Source organism: Rana temporaria, chromosome 4 (genome assembly GCF_905171775.1).
Source record: "Rana temporaria chromosome 4, aRanTem1.1, whole genome shotgun sequence".
Classification (NCBI taxonomy): Eukaryota; Metazoa; Chordata; class Amphibia; order Anura; family Ranidae; genus Rana; species Rana temporaria.
In genome coordinates, this window is record NC_053492.1 from 243,158,321 (window position 1) to 243,185,289 (window position 26,969).

At 44.9% G+C, this 26,969-nt stretch overlaps 1 protein-coding gene across 1 annotated transcript; it reads right to left on the reverse strand.

Annotated features, from left to right (window-relative positions):
* Nucleotides 1-5,429: 5,429 nt before the first annotated feature.
* SRSF12 (serine and arginine rich splicing factor 12) lies at nt 5,430-19,716 on the reverse strand. Its single transcript, XM_040350088.1, has 5 exons — nt 19,503-19,716; nt 15,143-15,247; nt 9,996-10,099; nt 8,659-8,782; nt 5,430-6,821 (listed from the first exon to the last, which is right to left on the reverse strand). Exons 1-5 carry the CDS (start codon nt 19,565-19,567, stop codon nt 6,488-6,490), a joined length of 732 nt encoding a protein of 243 aa, XP_040206022.1. The 5' UTR covers nt 19,568-19,716; the 3' UTR covers nt 5,430-6,487.
* Nucleotides 19,717-26,969: the final 7,253 nt, after the last annotated feature.

Sequence of the window (26,969 nt, forward strand, 5' to 3'; positions counted from 1 at the left end):
TTTCATTATTGCGATTAAAGTTGGAGTTGTATCAGTGCAAACATACCAGCAATTTAGACTAAGGGGAAGTAAACAATTTTAGTATTAAAAAGCCTGTCCTAACAGGTTCCATTTTGTTTTTTGTTTTTTATTACCCTGATGCCTATATGAACATTTGTGATCATCATAACCAAGGAAACATGCTTATGCCTTAGTTATGGTGACCAAAATATTCCTGCCTTGACATCAAACATTTCTTTCAGGACTGATTACTTAAAATTATCTAATTTAATTGTCAGAATGGAAGATATTTAAAAAAAAAATTATAGGCACCTTTTTGTTTATTCAGATATTGCTTAGTATTAGTTTTCCTAGCGAGTAATGAATGCAGCTCTGTAATCCTCACGCCGCTCCAAAGTCATGTAATTTCCATTGCAAGTTTGATGCAACTTTGGATCGGTGCGACCTGGATCCGACTTTGACTGTTTCGCATTGATAACATTCACACCTGGTCGTTTTGAATCATGGGCAGAATCACTGTCATTATAAAACGCTTTGGTAAAATGACACATCGCACAATGCCAATTTCAGATGCCATTCATTTTAATGCCACCTAAAAACATGGTGCTGATCAGCCATCATCATAGTGCAATAAATTGTGCTGCATTTGCGACAGCGAAGCTTGCTGCCCAAAAGAAGCTCCTTTTGTCATTTTACCAGAGAGTTTGAAATTCTGCCCACGATTCAAAATGCCCAGGTGTGAATGCAAAATAAGATGTGACTTAGAGTTTACACAGCAGTCTATGGCACTCAAGTCAAATGAAAGTAGCATCAAAGTAGTGCAGGAACCTTTGGAAAGTCACTGCAACTTTAAATTCACCCCCCCCCCGGGTGAACAGAGAAGATGCAGAAGAAGCCCGGGGCCCCCGATCGTAAAGGAGCTTAAAAGAAGAAAGCGGGGGCCCTGGCAGAACGCCCCCCGGAGCTGACTAATAAATTAATTTAAAAACCCTGTGTAGTGTGGTGTTTTTTTTTTTCCGCCAGGTTAATGGGTAAGGGTACGATGTTAAGAAGGGGACGCTCGCTCCTCCCCACCCCCTTTCCTGACCGGCCGGGCTGCGTGCTCGGATACGGGTCTGGTATGAATTTTGGGGGTCCCCCTTAAAATCCATAGCAGACCCAAGGTCCTGGTATGCTCTTGGAGGGGGAACCCATGCCGGTTTTTTATTTGAAATTTGGCGTGAAGTACCCCCTCAAGATTCATACCAGACACAGTGCTTGGTATTGGCAGGGATCCAAGTCAGATCCCCGTTCAATATTGTGCCGTGGCTAAATGCAACCGCAGCTAATGACACTGTACAAATGCAGCTGGAGTCTTGAATTCCAGCAAAACATAAACATGCTTTTAACTGCAGCAGAACAGTCGTCTGTGTGAAAGGGGCCTTACATTCATCCCCTTCCACTATGCCGTCAGTCTTAGCTTTTCCTCCACTATAGTGGAAGTGCTGCAGGGGTGCTGCGCTCTGTGCAGTCTTCTAGCAGCAACACCCCCCCCCCCCCACACACACACACCCATGGGGGGGGGGTGTTCCAGAGCCTTCCTTTCTCCTCCGGCTCAGGGGAGTGATGGACAGCTAGGGGGATCCACCTGGTGTGGCCCAGGGCTGTAGTTTGGCTGGATAGGCAGCATGCATGTTTGAAAGTGGTTAAACACCTGTGGCTCCCAGCATGTCAGCTCTGGGTCCCAGGCAGCGGGAGCGTGGCTGCAAATGGTTTGGCCACTGGAACGTAGGGGGGTAAATGTTGGGTCTTCTGGCTAGCACTTCCTTCTGGACCTTGAGGTGGGGATGCCAGGAAGCTTTACTGGAAAAAGCTGTTTGGAATAAGCAACAGCCACTCTGCAATGGAGAAGGCAGAATTGGAAGCAGTAGTGGCAGAAGCAGGTGCCCAGTGCACCACCCAGGCCCAGGTAAGAGGTGCAGAGGCACCTTCTTGGTTTTACTGGGAATTGTGTTTACCTACTTTCCTTCCTTAGCAGTGGAAGCTTGTTGCATGCTGTAGTTACATCTTACACACTTCAGCATGGGGAGAAATGCTCTGCGTATGAGGTGGCTTGGGAGCATTCTCTTTTCTCTCTCTCCTTTTGGTAGCAAATTTTGTTTATTAACTGCTCTTGCAGCACCGGGGTTCTGCGAGCAGTGCCTATTCTTATTAATAGGGGTGGCCTATCTCGGGAAGCAGCCCTTTCTACTATAATACATATCCCAAATAGAAAAAAAATATATATATATATATTTATCAGTTTAGGCCAATATGTATTTATCTATGTGATAGATGTACTGGTAATGGCAGCAATCTGCGATTTTTAGCGGGACTGCGACATTGCAGCGGACAAATCTGACACTTTTTGAAGACCAGAGCTAAAAAAATAAAAAATGCACTGATCAATGTATAAATGACACTGGCAGGGAAGGTGTTAACACTAGGGGCGATCAAAGGGTTGACTGTGTTCTTTATGGGAGATGGGCTCACTGGGACAACACAGAGATCACTGATTACTTGGAACAGCCACTCTCAGTGATGTCCCCTGTCAGAACAGGGATCGGTCTTTTTTTTTTCACAAGAAGGGATCTGTCTTTTTTACATAGGCAGAACGTCTGCCTCTCTGTGGAGCGATCGTGGGTTGCCGGCAGACATCGAGTCTCGCATGTGCACTGCCCCTCCCCCGTCGTATATCATGCACAATATGACGTACAGGTACGTGGTTTCAAGCAGCCGGGGCACCCTGCCGCAGTATATGTAGGGTGGGCAGTCCGGAAGTGGTTAAGGTGCTGGCCAGGATCAACGTTTTTTTCCCAAATGGGACTTGCCCATTGTTTTGCAGGGGCTCACAAAGGCTCCATTTGAACCCCTAGAGGTTTTGTTGCCAAGTTTATTAACTCTAAAGACAATTCTAATGGTTGCTGTGACTTTAGCCCAAAGGACTAGTGAAATCCAGGCCCTGTCATTTTGAAACCTTTTTAGTTTGTTTTCCAGATCAGATATTCCTATAGGATGGATCCAGGGTTTCAGCCAAAGGTCTCTCTTCTTCATTTGACCGCACACAGGAAAACATTTTTTACCTAACTTTTGCACAGCTCCTAGTCCGGGCAAGGAAGCTTTCCACACCATAGGGAAGGGCAATACCCCTGTTATTTTAGTTTTGCTATCTGTGCCCCTGTTCAGAAGATTTCACCTCACATCCTGTCCCAGTGATAATTGGATTTTGAAAATTTTGGGTTGTTGTGGAAACAAACCTTTGTGATAAAGCTTCAGTGGAGACACCTTTTTCCCACAATAACTCTTACAGTAGTGAATTTCCCTTCCTAGGGGTAGATTTCCTCTCACTTCCTGTTGTCTCCCTCAGTTTGTAAGCAGGATGTTTGTAACTAGGGGACCACCTGTACAGCAATGAACAAAACCTCCGCAGGGAATAATGTCCCATTCTACAAAGGCATTGTCCTGGGCAGAGAAGGCTGGTGCGTCAACAGCGAAGATTTGTAAGGCTGCCACCCGGTCTAGTTTCTCTACATTCATTAGACACTACAGGCTGGACCCATTGACTGCCTCTGGTCATTCGTTTGGCAGGAAAGTCCTGCAAGTGGTAGTCCCCACTCTAGGGTTAGTTCTCGGTTATCACCTCCAAGGTGCCGTCTTGAAAGCCTTAGTTAGACTTACAGTAATGGTATTTCTAGGTATCTTGCAGGATAGCAGTTATTACCCTCCCTTGAGCTCTGTAAGTTATGTTAACATGTATTGTGGCTTGTGTGTTTCTGCTTGTTTTCCAGCATGTCGGAGATATTCTCAGCTAGGACTGACAGCATGGTGGAAGTAAATGAATTTAGAGGGTATCGTCACTGCAGTGCTTCCTGGGAAGTGGGTGGAGCTGCACTCTCTTCAAGGTGCTGTCTTGAAAGGCTTCTAGAAATACCATTACCAGCAAGTCTAAGGTTTTTTGGCACTACTTCTTCTATGGGACCACTCAAGTGCAGTTCCTTCTGTGACCAGTTTTTAGCAGGCTAAACATTTACAGCAGGGGTGCCTAACCAGTGGCCCGGGGGCCACATGTAGCCCACAGAGCCCTCTGAAGTGGCCCGCAACCTCCTGTTCTGGGATAGCAGGTTGGCAAGCACAGATGGCAGGTTTCCATCCTAGAGCATCACAATTGTGCTGGTGGCAGATGAGGCAAGTGGCTGCAGAGAAAATGCTTACTGTAAAGCCCTGCCTCCCGTGACAGGTGGAGTGATACCAAACACACTGCCTGGGACAGCAACAGCCTGCGATACCTGAATGGAAGACTGTTATTAAAAGGTTGGTTTATTACTAAAATCCCAGGGTATATTTGGGCATATCTGTGCGGCAGTGGTTACTGGGCTGCTTTCAAACTGATCCGCAGGTGCTGCAGTTTACCTGCACTGAGCCATAGACTTCTGTTACCTGCAGGTTGAGTGTGCTTTCAGAATGTGCACCACACCTACAGGATATAATAGAAGTCTATGGCAAAGTGCAGCAAACCCAGGAAAGCCACAGGCGCACATCGCTACATTCACAGTGTGGGTAAACCGCAGTGCACCAGTGTGAAAGCACCCTTAGGCCCCTTTCACACAATTTGTCCGACTCAATGGGACCGTCCATTCACCTTTATGGAGCGGCAGATGTAAAACGGACTTGTGTCCCCTCCACTCATTGTTGCCCCGTGACTGGTTACCAAGTTGCTTACATGGCCCTCGCTCTTCAAAAAGGTTGGGCACCCCTGATTTACAGTCAGGATCCACCCAGATGACTGGACTGGCAGCCGGCTCAGCGAGCTGCTGGGGGACTGAACCAGCCACCCCCGCACAGCCAGATGCTCCAGTGAGTGCTGAAGCAGCAGAGAGCTAGTGGCTGACAGCCACACTCTCTCCTCAGAGCAGGAGATAATGGAGTGATCAATAGTGTTTGATCACTCGGTTCTCAGTGTAGAGGCAGCATTGGATCGATGTTGAATCCATCTAGGGAGTATTTTTATTTATTTTTTTAAAACCCAAACATCTCTTTTAAATGCTGCTTCACAATGCCTAAACTAACATGGTGCAATATTTATTAAAATTGCTACACAAAAGTAACTTAGAACATAAAAAAAGTTGAACATGAAGATCGGAAACACAGAAAAAAAAAAAGAAGACATTATAAAAAGTTTGCTACACCTAAAAAAAAGTCTAAAGCTGGCCATACACTAGAAGAATTTGCATCAAATTTCCAACAGTAAATGTGGTTTCCGTTTGGGAAATTACATTCATGCCAACATTTTTTTGTTTGAAAATCTACCAGTGTATGTCCAGCTTAAACATGTATACGTTCTCTATGTGTGTGTGTGTATATATAGGAGGGAGAAGGAAAGAAAGGAAAAAAAAAAACCCCACACACTTGAATACATCGGTAATTCTGTCAAGGAAATGTGTTTTTTTTGTTTTTTTTAAACAAAGAATTTTACATAAACATGACTGTAAAACTGTTGTTACACATCTTAAACGTTTAAGAGCTACTAAAGATGAAAAAAGGTAAACATAAAGCTATATAGACATTGTTTGTCCGTTTATCAAACGTATGTTCTGTTACATACAAAACAATGAGGAGATCTGCTCAAAGTGCAATCGGTAGCTTTATCAAACAATCTGATAGTATAGCTGGCACACCCTGCATGTGCTTTCAGGTTTGTTGCAGAGTACCCTTTAGGAGTCCTGGCCCCATGTTTACTGCCTTTTGCCTGATGGTTCCTGTGCAGAACCTTAGCTAGTGAAGCAGGTGATAGTTGCCACCCCTTTTTTTCTGCAGTCCGAAATGTAGAAAACCACAACCCCAAACATGGACTGGGGAGAATGAACTATGCAAGGCCCATTTAATAAGGCTACGAATTGGCTTTAAAGCAAACTCCACCCAAAATAGACCCTTCTGCTCGTAGTGGAACAGGGCACGGGTTCAATCTGCTGCTGCATCTTAAAGTTAATTTGAGTTGGTAGGATCTCCTCACCGATGCCCCAAAAACCGAAAATCTCCACAGATCCAACTTTATCCCTCCAAATACAGGATACACCATTTTGAATGAGGATCCAATTTACAAACCATTACATTTAACTTATAAAAAAAAGTTCACAAAAACTACCTCATTTAGCCATCATAAATTCAGCACGTATGATAAAAGGAAATTCTAATAACAAAAGAGTAAAACACACATTGGAGGCAATACAAATACTGTTTTTTTTTTTTTTTTTTTTTTTAAAGAGGGAAAAAAGGAAAAAAAAAAGCCTCCACTAATTTTCTTTTTTTTTTAGCAGAACTCCACTAATTTTCTTGATGAAGTTGTATTTATCTGAAGTGTTGAGAAGAGTTTTCTTCTCAGGAAGCTTACATGATATGACCAGCAATTCTTAAACCAGGAATATGCAAACCATTTATTGCTCTGCATGTTCTGGTGCAGCGAGTAAAGACATTAATCTTCATCAGAACCAGATTGTCGGCTGCTCTTTCCCCTGTAGCCTCGTGACCTAGATCTTGAACGGGATTGTTGGGTTATTTCCCTATGCGAGTTCGAATTAGAGTGTTTATGACGAGGAGACTTTGAACGAGATTTTGCAGAGCCAGAACGGTGCTGGCCAGATCTCGACTTTGATCCAGTCTGCTTTGGTGGCGAGCCAGATGGTGATTTCTCTGCTGACCTAGACCGTCCTCTTGAGAAAGAATGTCTTTGGGGTGATCTTGACCGTCTTACAGGCGACTTTGAATGGGATTTTGAATGACTATATGAATGCCTTCTGTGCCTTGCCCTGAAAAAACAAACAATAACATGAATTCTAGCAGATGATGGGTTTGTAATCAGTTTCAGTTTTCTAGTTGCCCGTTACCCATAAGATATTTCAGCTTTTGGTAGATGCTGGGTGGTTAAAGATCTAATGAGTTTGTAAATCTCTCACATGAGAAGATCTCTGCACTTAAGTTTTCACATCTGTACACTTGCTGCGGCCATTACAAACTGGTTCCACTTTTTTTTTTAGGTTTTTAGGTATAGAGTGAGAAGAGCTTCAGAAAAAGAGAGACGGGGGGGAATGCGAGTCTCTCCCACAAGGTCAAACCAGATGACATTGCCAGGAGGTTGCCGAGTACGGTCACACAGAAAGCAAGAGACGAGAAACACAGGCGCCTCTAGGTTAGAACTGTAAACATTTTAACGAGGTACAGGTGCATCATCCACTTACATGAAGTTTAAGGCCCCTTTCACACGTGTGGACCGTATGTCTGCTTTTTCATCCATCCGTTTGCGGATGAAAAAGGGACATACATTGGTCCCAATGAGATTGCGGGTGTCAGCGGATGAACATCCGCTGACACCCATAATCACCCGCCTTCGCAAAGATCCGATTTTGCAGACGGAAGAAAGCCCTATTTTTTCTTCCGTCTGCAGAGCAGATCGGATGAACCCGGGCATACGCCCTGTCATCTGCCGGCTCAGCGGGGATCAACGGAGCGATCCCCGCTGAGCATACGGAGGCGGATCATTACTGATCCGCCCCGTGTGAAAGGGAACTAAGGCACGAGTCCATCCACACTGGCGTGGCGTTCACTGCAGAGCGGCGTTCTGAACAGCTGATTATTCTGCCTGTGGGGGAGAAATCCTAGCCAGCAGTAGCTTTGGGACCACGGCAATGAAACCGAGGCTTGGATCAGGCCGATGTTGAGGGCTGGAACATGACGCCGGGTGTGATGTTGTCACTGGTGGGTTGCAACAGCGTTTCAATAGATGGGCATGCTCGTTTGTGAAGCAGTGCCGTTTCATCGCAGAGGTCCCAGAAATCCTGCTGGCTAGGATTTATCCCCAACAGGCAGAAAAATCAGCTGTTCAGAACACCGCTCTGCAGTGAATGCCACGCCAGTGTGGACAGATTTGTGCCCTAAATCCTCAACCTCCATGTAAGTGGATAATGCACCTGTATCCGATTAAAATGCTTACAGTTCTAACCTAGAGGCGCCTGTGTTTCTCTTCTCATTTGCATACCTAGAGTTTGCTTCCAACTCCCCCTCAAAGTCTGCCAAGGTTGTTTTGGACTGCTAAAGTAATCTACACAGGTCTCACCTCTCCATCTCTCCCCTCCACATATACTGTGTATCCACTTCAAGGACTTATTGATGGACTAATGTATTAAATCTCATACTATTTAGCAGTGCCACAACCCATTTTATTGACACAGAAAGCAAGATCTTGTCTATGTTAACCAAGGTCCACAAACTTAGAAATGTGGTGTGGGTGTCCTCTAGAATGGAGATTAGCTTTTCATGCATCATTGTTCCCAAAAGCCTATGTTGTGCTTCAGTAAAATTGAGAAATGTCTCCACACCAAAGTTTGCCAGGCAACCAGGAACACAAACCCCACCAGCTGTAACGCTTCACAAGTAGGACAGCTCAATCATTCTAATGGGCTGCCCTATGCACGGCAACGTAGCAAAGAAGCTTGGGTACCTTTTTAAGCTTCACGCATTATGCATACATTTTGCTTCCGAAAAACCTAATCTCCAGCTTTAGTTTCAGTCACACCCGGGAAAAATAAAAAAATTAAATTTTGAATCTAAATATTATATACAAAGCCAAGAGATGTCATGTTGCATTACCTCCTCTTGCTGCGGTCCCAAGAAGAGCTTCGACTACGTGTACGTCTTCTACTGCGGCTTCTAGACCTCCTACGATCATCTGGGGAACAGGTATGTCTCTCCTTTGATTTCATTTGCACAGGAGCTACAATTCAAAAAAGAAAATAAAAAAATATTGTATAGATGCAGAATAAATAGCTGTGAACTATTTTTCTAATGTAATCTATTGTTCACGAATTGTAGGAATATTCTAACATAATATATACTCTAACCACAAAAGGCCTTCTTCAGTGAACAATTAAATGGCAGTTGGGGGGAGCTTAGTTATAAAGTCAGTAAAACACTTGTCCAAGCAGATCTGTTGGTTGGTGGAGAAATTTGAAACGGATACATAAACCTAAATTGCCCGAGTCCTCGTGCGAGCATCTCTAGAGGCAAACTCCTGAAGACATACTTCGTACTTTAGGCGTGCGATTTAAAATTTTCAAAGCTCATTGGACTCAACTGAAAATGATGATGTTCAAACAATGTCGATAGATAGATCATTTGCATTCATCAGCCAGGAAGCTAGACATGGGACGTACTTGGACATTCCAACATGACAATGGTCCACAAACACAAGGCCAAGTTGACCTGTCATTGGCAGTAGAAAAAAGAAATAAAGTTCTGGAGTGGCCATCTCAGTCTCCTTACCTCAATATCATTGAGCCACTCTGGGGAGATCTCAAATGTGCAGTTCATGAAAGACAGCCTAAGAATTTACAGGAACTGGAGGCGTTTTACCAAGAGGAATGGGCAGCTTTACCATCTGAGATGATAAAGAGCCTCATCCACAAATACCACAAAAGGCTTCAAGCTGTCATTGATGTTAAAGGGTGCAATAACGATATTAAGAACTGGGGTATATAACTTTTAATCAGGGTCATTTGGGTAGTCTGTATTTACTCTTTTTAAATCACTAGAAAACAATTGATTGATAAAAAATGGCTTCAGCTAAACACGAGTAAAATAATTTTTTTTTGCGTTATTCATATTCTCTGAAAAATGGCCAAGAAATCAAATTCTGCCGCCATATGTAAACTTATGAGCACAACTTTATGCAAAATCGGAAAGCAGCTATAAGCAAAAAAAAAAAAAAAAAAAAAAAAAAAGACACTATATGCTAAATGAAATATATTGTGGAATCATATACCATGACGGATGAAATACTGACATAGCCAACAGTTGGTATATGTGTTATGTACATTACTGATCAAACCACTTTTGCAAAATGAACTTTCCAAGAATTTACAAGACATGCATGATAATCCTGATCCACTGTAATATTAGCCAGATCTGCACACACACCAAGTACTTACTTTTCCGATCTCCTTGAGCAAATTGTATTTCAATCTGACGTCCACAAACCCATTTTCTGTTTAGATTATAAAGAGCATCTTCAGCATCACGAACATCTTCAAACCTGGCTGTCTGTTAAGGAGACTTTGCAGTGTACTGTACACGAAGCTCTAGATATACACACACACCACAAACTTCAAAAAGTTAAAAACCCAGGCTAGCTGTAAGTTCAAGGATTCACAAATTAAAAAAAAAAAAAGTCCATTTAAAGCAGCAGTGACCCTAAGCATTGGATAATTTTAAAACTTAAATAGCGAATATATAAACTGTACATGCTTAAAAAAAAAAAAAAAAAAATTCACCCTTGAGTGTTTCGTTTATTCCTTCTTGCCACCCAAAGAATGAATTGTGCGTCAGATTAAAATAAAAAGGAGCTTGCTTACAATATTTTATCCAACTTTTAGTACAAGACCTACAATACCCCAACATTTACAATGAAGCTGCAGAAGGAGAAACAAGGCAAAGACAGCAAATACATTCGTCATGCATCTTGGATTAGAAATGGTTGTGTAAAATTATTTAAAATGCAAGCCAGATTGACAGATCTTGCGTTTTCCAGCCTAATTTTGGGGGTAGAGTAGTGTAGAATGTAAACAATGCACCAGACATGTCACATTTGGGGGGGGGGGGGGGGACGACAGATAACCTTTTTAGAGGCTCCCACTTCCTACCGGGGCACCGCAACGCTGGAAGGAAGTTCACCTCTCCCCCCTCCCTGCAATCTTCTGGGACATGTCACAGGTCCCAGAAGATTGCCCCACCAATCACAGCGCGCAGTTTGTGCGTGGCTGTGAAGCCACAGCTGGGCGCCCAAAGTTACAATGCCGGCGCTGCAGAGAGGAAGGGGAGTGGAGCGGGCTTCGTTTGCCCGCATCGCTAGACCGTGGGACAGGGGAGTGTCCAATTATTAAAAGTCAGCAGCTCCAGCCAAAAAAAAAAGCTATTTAAGCTTTTTGGATAGCATAGGGAAAGGTTAACACCCCTGTAACCTTTACTTTGCTGTCTGGGCCCCTGTTCAGATGATTTCACCTCACTTTCTGTCCCAACAACAATCGGATTTAGAAAATTTTGGGTTGTGATGGAAACAGATTGGTGGTACAGCTCTCACCCCCCCCCCCCCCCATGATAACTCTTATGCCCTGTACACACGGCCGGGATTTCCGAGGGGAAAACTGCTATGAAAGCTTTTGGCCGGGAATACCGACCGTGTGTATGCTCCATCGCAGTTTTTCATATGGGAAAAACTGCCAAAAATGGCCGGCAAAAAGAACTGGCTCTTTTTGCCGTCGGGGGTTCCCAACTGACTTTTTTCCCGTCAGAAATCCCGGCCGTGTGTACAGGACATTACAGGAATGAATTTCCCTTCCTAGGGATAGATTTCTTCTCACTTCCTGTTGTCTCCCTCCGTTTGCAAGTCGGATGTTGGCAACTAGTGGACCACCTGTAGTCTGTCTGCCAACATACACACAGGAATTTTTTAGGGTAAGTAGAATGCCATAGCATATATACCCGAGGGGACCCAGATATATGGGACTTTGTTTTCTTGATATGTGCTCGAAAAGTCAAAACTGCACACACATTTATTATTTTTAGGTTGAAACTGGAGTTTGTTTTGAACTGCATCTTTGGTGTCCCGGGAACATCGCTTATGTAGTGTGCGTTCCCCACATGATAGATAGGAGATCTATCTATCTGCAATTCTCACATATGGCACTTGCTGGAATACAGGCTGTTCAAAAGACTGTAGGGACTTTGAATTTGAGTCAAGGATGGTAACAAGGGTCTAAGGCACATTTATAGGTGGAGGTCCAGTAGAGTTAGAGTTAGAATTGGATTAGGTCGTGGATGGGTGCTTGGAACCTCTGCAAGCAGATTGCTGCATTAATTGTGCACAAACTGATAACTTCCACTGGCCTTAGGCAACATTTGAGTCCTCAGAGCCTGGGTCACATAGGAGACTGTGCCTGGACCTGGAAAACGCCACTGATCATAATCTAATTATTTAAAAAAGGACATATAAAAGCAAGTTAGTATTACAAGGCATACAGTACAGTCAACTTAATTTATGGCCTATCTGCCTCAACCTAACTCAAGAAAATGTTAAAGGGGTTGTAAAACGGAAAAAAAAAAAATATTTCCCTAAATAGTTTCCTTTACCTTAGTGCAGCCCTCCTTCACTTACCTCATCCTTCCATTTTGCTTTTAAATGTCCTTATTTCTGGTCTTCTGTCTGTAACTACACAAAGTAATGCAAGGCTTTCTTCCTGGTGTGGAGAAAGCCTCTTGAGGGGGACGAGCAGTAGTGTCAGGACGCCCACTAACACACAGCTATTTTCTCTATGTGCAAAGTAGACAGTGTCCTGACTTGCCTGCTCGCCCCCTCAAGAGGCTTTCTCCACACCAGGGAGAAAGCTTCGCATTATGGTGTTGAGTTACAGACAGAACAGGAAGTGAGGATTTCTCAGAAGAAATAAGGACATTTAAAAGCAAAATGGAAGGATGAGGTAAGTGAAGGAGGACTGCACTAAGGTAAAGGAAGCCATTTAGGGGGGGGGGGGAATTCATTTACAACCCTTTTAAGTTGATAACCCCAATGTAGAACCCAGAACTTAAGCTTTGACAGCTGAAGGGCAAGGTTCAAAATGTAATCCCGGCTTGGCCTGAGGTCAGTGCCCAATGCACAGCATGGAACTTAAATCCAGGGGGGGGGGTTGAAGAGGAACTGAAAAGTAACAGACTAACATGCCCCCCAAGGTGCCTGCACTTCATTTGCATTACCAGCTTCTGCTCCCTGTCCAGAACTGTGCTCAGTCTCAAATGTTCACAGGTAGGATGCTATGGGAGGGAAAAGGACACGTGAGAAGGAAGGGGCAGTGGACACTGTTATGGGGGTTGCCACCCCCATAACAGTGTCCCCTACCACTCTTCACTGAGTGTGACGCACTCCCGAACCCTGCACTCTGTTGTAATACTTTTTTTTTGCAATCTACATTTGGGGTTAAAGTATCACCCGCAGTAGATGACAGAAGCAGTGCGTTTTGAACACAATGCAGGAATCACACATGGAACATACCTTTCTGGCACCGCGTTCTGGTGTAAACTGACCCTAACAGGACACAGTGATCTTTTCTATGGCAATAATGAAAACATTTTATAAAAATTTTAAAATGATCTGCACATAGATTGACTTTTAAATGGCCAGTTCATCCAATACTAAATGTTTTATATCCAATAAAGGTTTCTGAATTCTGGTGGGGATATCTGTTGACTTGAGTTTGTCTATCTGCCAAACTCTTTACATGGGTGTCTCCCATCAATTTATTTTTTCATTTTTCTTACATGTGTAGCAGTGGAGTCAGGGTAGTGTGGATACTCCTCCTCGGCAGCCAATCGGGAGGGTTGATCGCCTTGTTGTGCATGCTGGGGAGGGGCATTTAGGGGGCGGATGCCATTGGTTCGGGGTAGTCTTCCTGCCATTCTGCCTGGGCAGTCGTCCCACCACCCCATGTGTGTGGCCCTCCTGGCCGGGGTGTGCGAGTTGCAGCGTTCCTGGCTCCAGGACCACGTTGGTCCGGAGCAAATGCTCTGCTTGCAGGCTCAGTGTGTAGACTGAGTCTGCGGCTGCAGAATTGTCCCGTGCGGTCTGTCCCGAGGGAGGAAGCCGAACGATGGAGAACCTGTCTGGAAAATACCAAGCATGTGGCTGGTATCGCGAGAGGCTTACTGCTTCATCAAAGGACACAGTTTCTGAGAGGCTAGATCAGTGTTTCTCAACTCCAGTCCTCAAGGCGCCCCAACAGGTCATATTTTCAGGATTTCCCTCAGATAAAACAGCTGTGGTAATTACAAGGCAGTGAAACTGATCAAATCACCTATGCAAAATAATGGAAAGCCTGAAAACATGACCTGTTGGGGCGCCTTGAGGACTGGAGTTGAGAAACACTGGGCTAGATAAAGGTTGCCTATCAGTATCTGAAATTAAACAAGCTGTTCAAAAGAAGATCCGGGTGCTTAATCCAGTGTTAAGAGGGATTTTGGACCGAGAACATCTCTCTTGGGAAGGTTTGTGGCAGAGACTTTGCTAAAGTTCCAAATGACACTGGCTGCTAGTCCGGTGAGAGCGGCCTATCCAGGTGCACTATACCCACTCTGGCTAGAGTGACGACGCAAGTTGTCGTTGGAAGCAGGACTGCTTCCGAAACCCTGTTATGCGCCTGAATGCATTATCTACCACTTCTTCTATCACCTTACCTACTACTTTTATAATTTTTTACCCCGTTGGGTAATAAAGCACAAGAAAAGATACCTACAGAGTGGGCATTGACTTTATTACAGCTCTCATCCAGTACCCTAGACGGCGGAGAAACAGAGGTAACGTGCCACCCAAATAAAACCAGCAGCTCCTTCGGGGGTAGTGCTACATATAAAAATAAGAAAAACAGGGGTGCAATTCAACTTTCAGCATCTACTAAAAACTGAAACAGTAGTAGGACCACCTAAAACAAACAGATTTTGAGGAGTAAACAAGTTAAATTTTAACATTATACAAGTTTAAGTAGGTAAATGCAATAAAGTACGGAACACCAAAAACTTGTGGCTACTGCTGCTTTAATTAGAACTTCCATAAATACTTCACTTTACACTCAGAATAAACTAAGCAAACATATTTGAGAAGCAGGATACAAAAAAGGAACTTTTGCGGTTACCTCATTTGACTTGATCTTGAACCTTGACCTTTACTCTTTAGGGCTTGCAAGGTGAAGCTGGACAAGGATCAACCAAATCGAACTTTGCTTTGATATAAAGGTAGGAAATTTGAACCCTCAGCTTGCAGTAGACTGTGTCTTTAGTGCTTGGCAAGAACTTCCCCTCTTCCAGCTTTCTTATCTCTTTCCACCCTCCCTCTTTATTCCTTGAAGCTGCAACTTCAAAGGTGTCTGTGGGCTTTATGCTTGGCTCTATCTAACCAGGCTCATTCAAACCTTGGGGTGCTTGCCAGCTACTGTGGACTGCTTTACATTTTCTGAGACAGAGAAATAAATACACATACAATTAGGAGGTAGGTACTTCATGCTCCTGAACATTAACACAAGCACATAAAGGATATTGAATATAAGCAAATCCTCTGGGGCGACGATTGTAGTAGTCAAGAGGAACGTAAACGTCTACTATTGGGCCATACCGACCAAACTCACGCCGCAAATCCTCCGGCCTGAAGTGTGTAAGGCAGAGAAACAAGGTTGATAGTGCAACTTCATTGTTGTGCCAGTTCAACAAACTACCTTGTGTGCGCTACGATCTGCACTAGATAACTTTAAAAAAAAATAAAAAAAATAAAACACCCATAAATTTTTTTTTTTTTTAATACAACGATACAAAATGTCTGATCTCTAAAGCAGTGGTTTTGAATCTCTTTGGCCAACATACCACCCTCAAGGATCATCCCCAGGCTTAGATACCCTTTATAAAATCTATAAGCACAAATATATTTTCCCCAAGCAAAGTAACATGTAACATACTGGTATTTATAGCTAATCAGCCCAGAGACTTTAGTGTGGTCTGGGCCTGCAGGAATCATGCAGCAGAGTGAACTCTGAGCAGCCCAGGGGAGTTTGCATCTGCAAGGCTTACCCCTGGTTGCTGGAAGTGAAGACAATGCCAACCACCTGATGCCCAGCAACACAACCTAGCTGGGCTCCCATCAAGGCCAACCCATCCGGAGATCCCAGGTGAGAGAAAAAGGATGAAGATAGGAAAGGAGCTAGTGGTCAGTTTAAGGCCACTTTTACATGGGTGGATTGTTCAGTTTTTTAGGCGGACCTCCTCTATGTCAGCGGTGACATGCCCTGCTGACATCCGACCTGCCAAAGTGTGACGGAGGAAAACCCTTCAGAGAGACCCGTCATCTGCCTTGCTCAGCGGGGGATCGACAAAGCGATCTCCGCCGAGCAAAGCAGAGCTCGCACACAGATCCGCCCCATGTGAAAGGGGCCTAAGGATACAAGCCAGTCTGACTGTCAAGCTCTTCCTTAAAGTAGAACTATAGGATCCCCCCCCCCCCCACCACCATTTCTGATAGAGCCAAGGAGGATTCTAACCCACCAGATTTTTGTCATCTGTCTCCCATTGCAGAGATTTCCATTTACTTCCTGTCCCCATAGCCAACCAGGAAATCCCTGCAAATTAATGAAATTTCTTGGGGACCCCCAGGTCACTGAAACTAGTTCCCCTATTGGAAGATTTCCCATCAATTACTTTTCTGGGGACAACCGAAAATGTGGGATTTTCCTTTACTTTCACTTTTAGTGATAATGGTAAACAGGACAGAGGGTGAATCTCCCTTAGGCTGGGTTCACACTACGGTTTTCCCGTCCGTCAGCCGCATACGATTTCAGTATTGAAAACGTACGGGCCCGGACGGGAAAACGTATAGATAGAGAATGCATTGCAAATCGTATGCACTCAGATGCATCCGGGTGCGTACGATTTGCTGGCAAAACGTTTTTTAAACGTATGCAAAACCGTGTTCAACCACGGTTTTGCGGTCGTTTTTAAAACAGTATGGCAAACGCATACGTTTTCCTTTAACATTAATGTCAATGGAAAACGCACATGTGTGCGGTTCCATACGTTCCCGTCCGTTTCAGCCGCATACGGTTTTTCATATAAATCGTATGCGGCTGACGGACGGGAAAACCGTAGTGTGAACCCAGCCTAACATGGGCATAGACAGCAATAAAAACTGACAAACTTTCTATTCCCACTCTACTCTATCCAAAACTAATAAAGAAAAAACGTTTTGACTGTAGTTATACTTCAACTGAATAGGACCAAAAACCACCGAGTCCTTGAGGAGAAGCCAAAATGTATATCCTGTTCATTTCTGTCCCTTTCAGGTGGGCAGATCCCCTCCCTCAAGTGTCATGGAGTGAAGTGGAAATACTAGATTTTTGTTTTATTGTGAAAAAGTGATCACATAAGATTATTATTACAGGATTTACATAGCGCCAACAGTTTGCGCAGCGCTTTACATCAGGCCGATATTTGGTTACCTTGAATATGGGACAATGCGAGGCACTGTGCTGTGTCTGAACTTTTTTTATTTTATGGTTGCGTCATGAGTTTTGCAATATTGTGTGTATGTAAAAGGATACATTTTGGTAAACACTGTCCCCCAATCATATTATAGCCCATATAGAACAATAATGTTGCAAACTGGAGAGCAGATCTATGATCTACCTTTCCTAAAGTACCCCTTCTGGCTAGTACACCCTGGGGTATGTGCAGTGGCGTAGCGTGGGTTGTCAGTGCCTGGCGTGAGGCAAGTAATTTGCGCCTCCCTGACTTACCTATTTTCAGCTAGCTCCAATCTGGTCACATGATCCACTGTGTGAGACAGCGGTGGCTGTAGGGAAGAGGAGAGCGTGCTTGATAATGACTGGTAAGGCCTGGAGTGGTGACATTGTGCATATGTTCCATCTGTTGTTGGCACTCCCCCCTCTCCACACATGTGACAGCGCCCCTCTAAATTTTGCGCCCGGGGCGATGGTCCCCCCCCCCCACGCTACGCCATTAGGTATGTGTACCCTAGGTTGAGAACCACTGCTTTTGAGTTAGAAAGCTTTAACTTGTTTTGGTCAATCTAATGTAGTATAACATTTTTACACACTGAGGGGTTGATTTACTAAAGGGAAATCCGCTTTGCACTATAAGTACACTTGAAAGCGCATTTGTAAATGCAGTCGCTGTATATCTAAGGGAAAGCTCTGAAATTAGGGGGAAGTTCTGACGATTTTTTATCACCCAATCATGTGCAAGAAAAAAAAAAATTCAGGTTTTATTTTCCTTGCATGTCCCCCTCGGATCTACAGCGACTGCACTAGAAAGTGCACTTGTAGTGCAAATTGGATTTGCCTTTCGCAACTAACCCCTGAACGTTTACTTATCTCTATGGCAATGTCAAACGTAACTGACAAGAGCCTTTAATGGACATCCTTTTTATTTTTCCAAATTTTATGTACGCATGTCCAAGAAATGGCTAAACCCCAAAATGTCGCAATGTTTTCTTTACCGATTACTTACTTAAAGTCGAGGTTCACCCAAAAAATTTATTTTTAACATTACATTCAGCCGAGTTGTCCTAATGACAATCGGCTGTTTTTTTTTGTTTTTTTCCCGTACATACCTTATTTTCACCGCCGCTTCCGGGTTTGTCTTCTGCGGCACTGGGCGTTCCTATCTGATTGACAGGCTTCCGACCGTCGCATACTACGCGTCACGAGTTGCCGAAAGAAGCTGGACTGCGAGTCGGCTCTATACGGCGCCTGCGCACCGACGTTCGGCTTCTTTCGGCAACTTGTGACGTGCAGTATGCGACGGTCAGAAGCCTGTCAATCAATTAGGAATGCCCAGTCCCGCAGAAGACATACCCGGAAGCGGCGGTGAAAATACGGTATGTACGGGGATAAAATAAAATAACAACTGCCGATTGTCATTCTATCCCCGTACATACCGTATTTTCACTGCCGCTTCCAGGTATGTCTTCTGCGGGACTGGGCGTTCCTAATTGATTGACAGGCTTCCGACCGTCGCATACAGCACGTCACGAGTTGCCGAAAGAAGCCGAACGTCGGTGCGCAGGCGCCGTACAGAGCCAACTCGCAGTTCGGCTTCTTTCGGCAACTCCTGACGCGCTGTATGCGATGGTCGGAAGCCTGTCAATCAGTTAGAAACGCCCAGTCCCGCACAGAACATACCCGGAAGCGGCGGTGAAAATATGGTATGTATGGGGAAAAAAAAAAAAAAAAAAAAAACCAGGACGATTGTCATTAGGACATTTCGGCTGAATGTAATGTTAAAACAAATATTTTTGGGTGAACCTCCGCTTTAAGTTACAAGAAGCTTTTTGCTCACCCTGCTGCCACTCCGCTTATGTTTGGAGGATCTCCATAAATGCGCCAGCAATTGTTCCTACACAATGCATGGTAAATGGTGCACATTTTGCAAGGGCCATGCCACACTGGCAATTCTGTAACTGACAACACCCCATAGTGACAGCATCACCTAAATGTGACATGGATCTGCCACAATGTACATTAAACAAGTGCAGTCACACAAGAGAGCTCTCAGTTTACATGTATTGTTTCCAACACCACAAGGACAAGCTATGGTAATCACATGATAGTAGACAGAACCTCAATTTCATTAAAAGATGTGACAATTGAGACCTAGCTGTGTCAAGTGTCAACTGTCTTTTGTGTCTGCCCCGCCCCCGTGTGTCTCTTGTACTAGAACAATCCTCAGTGTATCAATGGAGGGCTGTTATCCAGCCTCAGGTGTAGGGAGCCCATGGAGAAGTATGAGAGGGCCGTACAAGCCACACGCGGCCAGGAATGTGTAGGCCCGGGATGGAGAATGTTCGGGGGTGGAGGGGGGCTCCCACACAACACACGAGGGGCTGTTCCTACCTAGTGGAATCGGCCACGTTCCTGACGAACAGAGAGGTGTTGGGCGGCCTAGAGTAGCGGGACATGGTGCTAGCGACCGATGACTTCCGGCGGCGGGATCCCCGGCCTCTATAGACGAGCCCCGGTACAGAGTTGTCTATCGTCCTTATTAGGCGGACTGGCGAAGGGCTCCACTTCGTTGTCAGGGGGCGTGTTCAGCGGGAGAACGGTGATAGGAAGGTGTTCCTATGGAGGGGGCGGGACCGGAAGTGTCTTTGTGTCCATCTTGAGGTTTGGAATGCATTCCTGGTGTACTCCGATACTGTATAGCAGCCGTCCTGCTGGCCAGGGAGATTAGTGCCTGACCTCAATACTGAGGCAATATAGGAGGCTTGCCATCGCTGGGCGGTGTCTGAAAACACAAGCTGCTTGCTCGTCTGTGGTTTCAGTTGTGACAGGAAAGTAGGAAGGAAATCGGAACGCGTTCATAGCTCTCAAATGGCAGAAAGGGAATGAAGATTAATATTTCTAGCACATACTTAAAGCGGAGTTCCACCTAAAAATTAAACTTTCGCTTTATGTACACGGGACGTTGTTCAACCTCTCCTGAACAATTTAAAGCAGGAGTTTACCCATAAATGTTTTTTCACCCTTAGATGGATGCTCATTTCGTCTAGGGGAATCGGCTAGTTGTTTTAAAATCCGAGCAGTACTTACCGGTGTAGAGAGCGATCTTCTCTGCCGCTTCCGGGTATGGTCTTCGGGACTGCGCGTTCCTTCTTGATTGACAGTCTTCCGACGGTCGCATCCATCGCGTCACGAGTAGCCGAAAGAAGCCGAACGTCGGTGCGGCTCTATACTGCGCCTGCGCACCGACGTTCGGCTACTTTCGGAAAATCATGACGCGATGGATGCGACCGTCGGAAGACTGTCAATCAAGAAGGAACGCCCAGTCCCGCAGCCCATACCCGGAAGCGGCGGAGAAGATCGCTCTCTAAAAAGGTAAGTACAGCTTCGATTTTAAAACAACTAGCCGATTCCCCTAGACAAAATGAGCATCCATCTAAGGGTAAAAATAGCAATTTACCGGTGAACCTCCACTTTAACTTGACAGCTAAAAATCAGTGTCTAAAAACTGCAGTTTAGCCGTGTTTACATGCTGCGTTTAGCCGCGTTTACATGCTGCGTTTAGCCGCGCTTACATGCTGCGTTTAGCCGCGTTTGCGTCTAGAAGCATTTTTTTTGGGAAAAATGAAAAACGCCTGTAAACGAAACGCTGCTAAACACAAGTTGTCACGTTTAGCCGCATTGGCGCTTCAACTGCCTCTAAACACAGCTTCCGAATGCATTTTTTTGGGGTTCAAGAAAAAGCCTCTAAACACAACTGCCTAGAAACTACTATAAACGACCTTGTGTACATGTACTGATAAGATAACATAGATGAAAGTTCAAGAGCAGTTGAAAAAAATGCCCAACTGCTCCTAAACGTCCGTTTACCAGCAGCAGTGTACATGAGGCCTTTAGTGTTGGTGACCTCCTGACATTCTACATTTGGCATGTCATTTCTTTGGAGGGGAGTGCATACCTTCTTTTTAGAGGCATCCAGCTCCCACTTCCTCCTCTGGCTCTGCAGGGCCGAAAGAAAGATCACCTTTCCCCCCTCCCTCCGTGCAAACTTCTGGGACACATAGGTCCCAGAAGATTGTGCGTCTCGTGCATGCGCAGTACGTGCCCAGCTGTGAAGCCACAGTCAGAATGCCGGCGCCACGGAGAGGAGCGAGGTTTCATGAGCCCGCTTCACTGGACCGTGGGACAGGTTAATGTTCGATTATTAAAAGTCAGCAGTTACACTTTTTGTAGCCGCTGACTTTTATATGGGTGAAACTCAATGAAGAGTTTACTAAGGCGATGAAAATACTTGTACGCCAGACTAAAAATTCGGAATTGATGTAATGTGTTGTAGTGTAATTTCAAACGACAAAGGACTGTGGTGGTAATTAGGAACAGTGTTGATGGCTGCATTGGCTCTGGTGACACTGGCACTGGTGTGGTGGTAATCAGGAACAGTGTTGATGGCTGCATTAGCTCGGGTGACACTGGCAATGGTGTGGCAGCAATATGGAACACTGTTGATGGCTGCATTGGCTCTGATGACACTGGTGTAGCGGCACTCAGGAACACTGTTGATGGCTGCATTGGCTCTGGTGACACTGGCACTGATGTGGCAGTAATCAGAAACACTGTTCATGGCTGCATTGGCTCTGGTGACACTGGCATTGGTGTGGAGGTAATCAGGAACACTGTTCATGGCTGCATTGGCTCTGGTGACACTGGCACTGGTGTGGAGGTAATCAGGAACACTGTTCATGGCTGCATTGGCTCTGGTGACACTGGCACTGATGTGGCAGTAATCAGAAACACTGTTCATGGCTGCATTGGCTCTGGTGACACTGGCATTGGTGTGGAGGTAATCAGGAACACTGTTCATGGCTGCATTGGCTCTGGTGACACTGGCACTGATGTGGCAGTAATCAGGAACACTGTTCATGGCTGCATTGGCTCTGGTGACACTGGCACTGATGTGGCAGTAATCAGAAACACTGTTCATGGCTGCATTGGCTCTGGTGACACTGGCATTGGTGTGGAGGTAATCAGGAACACTGTTCATGGCTGCATTGGCTCTGGTGACACTGGCAATGGTGTGGCGGTAATCAGGAACACTGTTCATGGCTGCATTGGCTCTGGTGACACCAGCAATGGTGTGGCGGTAATCAGGAACACTGTTCATGGCTGCATTGGCTCTTGTGACACTGGCATTGGTGTGGAGGTAATCAGGAACACTGTTCATGGCTGCATTGGCTCTTGTGACACTCACACTGATGTGGCGGTAATCAGGAACACTGTTCATGGCTGCATTGGCTCTTGTGACACTGGCATTGGTGTGGAGGTAATCAGGAACACTGTTCATGGCTGCATTGGCTCTTGTGACACTCACACTGGTGTGGTGGTATTCAGGAACAATGTTGATGGCTTCATTGGCTCTGGTGACACTGACACTTGTGTGGCTGTAATTGGAAACACTGTTAATGGCTGCATTGGCTGTTGACACTGTCACACAAACTCAGTGTAGATCTGTTGTAGATGTCTGTTCGGAAAGCACGCTGGATGCAGGGCAGCCCAGCAGGTCAATTGTATACTGGGCAAATTCTAGTCTATTCTCATGACCCAGAAACACCGGTTGATCGACTGGAAAGCTCTTTGTGTCATGTCCCCTAGATAATCTGATATCTCTGGGCGCCGAGGACCAAAACAATTTGAAATGCATCACTGAGTTGTCCCCCTTCGTCACTGGCGAAGCCCATAGTCTTCTCTCTTCTTGGGCTTCCCCAGTGACGCAGCAGAGGGTACGACAGAGGGGGCGGGGTCACGTGACGGGTGGCCCTGCCTCCTCTATATAAGTAATGTCACAGCTCCAGCGCGTCATTCGCTGGGCTGTGTCTGGCGATGAGGAGGTCGGGGATGCTGCGCTCCGGATGGATCTTCACATCGCTGGATCGGAGATCACCCGGCCGTCGCAGGATCTTCTCATCGATGGAGATCAGCCGTTGCAGGATCAGGACAACGCAGGAAGCCGGGAACGAGTGGATTATCACCGCTGGAGGTTTTTTTTTTTTTTTTAATAAAGGACTTTATTCTATGGTGTCAGTGTATTTTTTTACAATACTTTACACTTCCTTCGTGAAATGGTAGGGGTACAGTGTACCCCATTACCATTTCACACAGGGGGGGGGGGTCAGGATCTGGGGGTCCCCTTTGTTAAAGGGCAGTTGCGGTGGACTGCGCACTAGTCTCTGCTTGGGTGATAGAGGATGAGGAAGGTTTAAAAAGCCAGTCCACCACCTCCTCTGCATGCTGTGGCTGGATAGCATGGGCAACATCACTAAACAGAGAATAATGGTGCCCTGCCTGTGGACACATACGCTGGCCTCCTCACAGTCACATGGGAACGTTTGCCCCTCATTGTTGGCCTCCCAGACATGATGGGGGGGGGGGGGGCTTATTACCAAAATGTAATAGACAGTAAAATGTATAATGGATGCACTTTAATCAATGGAAAGTGGTGTTTGGTGAACTTTAACTTGAGGACTGCCACTTAAAGAATTGTCAAAACTTTAAAAAAAATATATATATATAAAAGGGGGAAAAACAGCACCACAGTCAGAAAAACTGCAGCTCACAATTTCAAAAAAGGGGGCAGGCACAGAAAAAAAATTAAAATGTGGCAACCCCTCAAAAAAAGGGGGTATACAGTACTGTATACAGCATTAAATGTTCTGTAATGGGGTGTAAAACACTGCACTACAGAGACACACTCCACAATAAACACACTACAATATACTGCAGTAAAACGGCACTGACGCACTTTAACATACTTAAGTAAAAGCGCATGGACACACTACAATATACTGCAGTAAAACTGCATTGATAAACTTCAATATACTGCAGTAAAACTGCACAGACGCACTACACTGAGACTGCAGTAAAACTGCCCTATCACTATATTCACACTACACTGACACTCTACATAAAATGAAAATGCATATCATTTTTTTTTATATATTTTTAAACAAATTCAATTCAAATAAATAGAGAGGGGGTAAATAAGAGAGAGGAATGGTGAGAGAGGGAGAGGGAGAGGAAGGGTGAGAGAAAGAGGGGGGTGGGGCTGAGAAAGAGGGGATGAAAGAGAAAAAGGGGTGTAAGTGAGAGGGGTGGGGGGGGGGGGGTGGGAGAGGATGAGTTTGGGTAGTTTTAGTAGGGTAGTAATTTGATGCGCATCACTGGGCTGGGCCAATCCTAAGGAAGGGTCGGCAGCTCCAATAGCCCAGCCCATATGTTATTCTGGCCCTTTTGATACCAGTGCACCCAGTTAACAATTAAGCTGAGCTCACTTTTTCTCTCTCTACCCCTTTTCTACTCCCCCCCCCCTTATTTGTCCCCCCTCTCTTTTCTTCTCCATCTCTTCCTCCTCACCCCCCTTCTTCTTCTGTGTCACCATCCTTCTCCCCACCTTGTTTCTCTTTTATTCTCTGTCCTCTCTCTTTCCTCTGTGCCCTTCTCTCAATTTTCTCTCTCTCTCTCTCTCTCTCTCTCTCTCTCTCTCTCTCTCTCTGCGTTTTTCTCTCTCTCTTCCTCTCTCTCTCTCCTTCCACCCTTCCCCACTTGTTCCTTTTCTCCCTGTCTCTCTGTCCCCTCTCCTTCCTATCCTCTCCCTCATTCCCACTTTCTCTTTTTCGCCCCTCTCCCCCTTCTATATCTCCTCTCTCTCTCTTCTCTATCCTTCTCCTCTTCCATTTTCCCTTTCCTCTCTCCTTTCTCTATCCTTCCTCTCCTCTCTGTCATCTCCCTTCTCTATTCTTCTCCTCTTTTCCCAGCCTTCTCTATCCTTCCGCCCTTTTCTATCATCACCACCATCTCTTTATACCTCCGTTTTCCTCTCTCCCTTCTCTATTCTTCTCCTCTTTTCCCAGCCTTCTCTATCCTTCCGCCCTTTTCTATCATCACCACCATCTCTTTATACCTCCGTTTTCCTCTCTCCCTTCTCTATTCCTCCCTTATTCCCTCTCACCTCCACCTTCTCTTTCTCCCTCCTATTCACCCCCCCCTTTTATCTCCCCTTCTCTGTTCCTCTGCCCCATCATCTCCCCCCTATTACTCTCCCTCATCTCCACCTTCCATCTTCCCTCTCCCCCTTCTCTCCTCTGAGTCCTTCCCCTTCTCTCCCTCATCTCCACCTTCTCTCTCCTCCATCCTCTCTCTTTTCCTAAAATTCGATTAGGATTAATAGGTAGGGCCTAAATACATTTTAGAATTACCAAAGCAACTGAGAAATTATTATAGTTTGGGGAGAATGGGTGTTGGTAGGAATAAGTCCTAGGACATATTTTAGGGGTAAAGAATAATATAACGTGGATAGGGGTGTTATTAAACCCAGAACCCTGCATTCACTATATCTGGTCTCCCACAGTACACAGAACATGGGAATGCAATTACAGTATTTTAGTAAATATAAACTGCTAAATACCTTTTCTCATCAGTAGTATATAGCAGTCTTATGACTTCTATCAGTGTCTGGCTGAGCACTGGTTCATTTTTCTCTGATTGTCCTGTGAGAATGCATGACCCCTGAACCTAGCTATACACCCCAAACTAAGCATGTGCAGAGTGCCTCCAAGGCTCTTCTACTATCAGGAAAGGGATTGGGGACTGTGGAAGAAGTGGAGGATCAGAGAAGACAGGATCAAACAGCATTTTTACACAATGTGCAGGATTAACCCCTTAGGTTCCACAGTGAGTATAACAAGCATGCTTTACTGCATACACAGACTGCTTTTAATGTTGTGGGTTTAGTAACACTTTAGGGGTAATATAAAGACGATAGGGTGGGTCTATATATGGGATGAATGTCTCTCTTTCTCTCTTCTCATTCCTGATCCATCTCTCCCTCCAATGTAAAACAGATGGCTATAAAGTATAATAGATGATAGTTCCTACAGTGTACACACCAGAAGATGGTGATACCAGTTATCAACATTGAGTTCCATGCACCCAGTCAATCATTTAGCCATGCTCACTTTTTTTTGTCATTCTCAGCTTTTATGTTTTAAATGTTATACTAGAAAATGCATTCCCTGAGGAAAATGCGAGTGGGAATGCTGAATAGCTGAGCCCGCACCAAAGCCATTCACCATAACCACTACACTATCTTTAGGACACACAGCTCCTTTCTCTATCTGCAAAGTAGAGAGTATGCTGACTTCCTGGTCGCCCCTCCCCCCTCAAGAGGTTTCCCCTCCCCCAGGTCAGTGAGGAGGAATATTGCACTGAGGTAGAAAGCTATTTATGGAAAGAAATTCCATTACAAACGCATTTTAATTCACAGACCAATACATTAATTACGCCTCCAAACAAAACGTAATAAATCCACAACCGTACATGCGATCGATACAGCGACTTCACCGTTTGAAAGACACGGCCCTTGTGAACGCATCGATATGAAATTTATGTTGATAAACTTAAAATTGTGGCCATGCCAGCGATTTAGAAAAGAGCGTCTTTGTGTGTTTTGCAGGAAAATTTCTAAAATTTTTAACATGACGGTCAATGAGAGTGGTTTTGTCGCTCTTGTCCTTTAGAAGCTCCTGGAACTAAAACTAAAATACGTATCACAAAACTGATCACATTGCCTGAAACCAGACAAGCATACCTACGTTTTGATATATAAATTGTGTATGACAAGTAGATCTTGTGGGCGTGAGAGCAATTTGTTCGCCCTTTTTTTAAAGATAATTTTTGTTTTCAAAGATCTCCACTCTAAAGGTCACATGACACACTCTAAACCTGCTCCATAGGATTACATTATAACCGATAAAAAAAATCACTAAACGTAAATTGCGTTTTCACAAAAACCGTATAAGATATCAATCT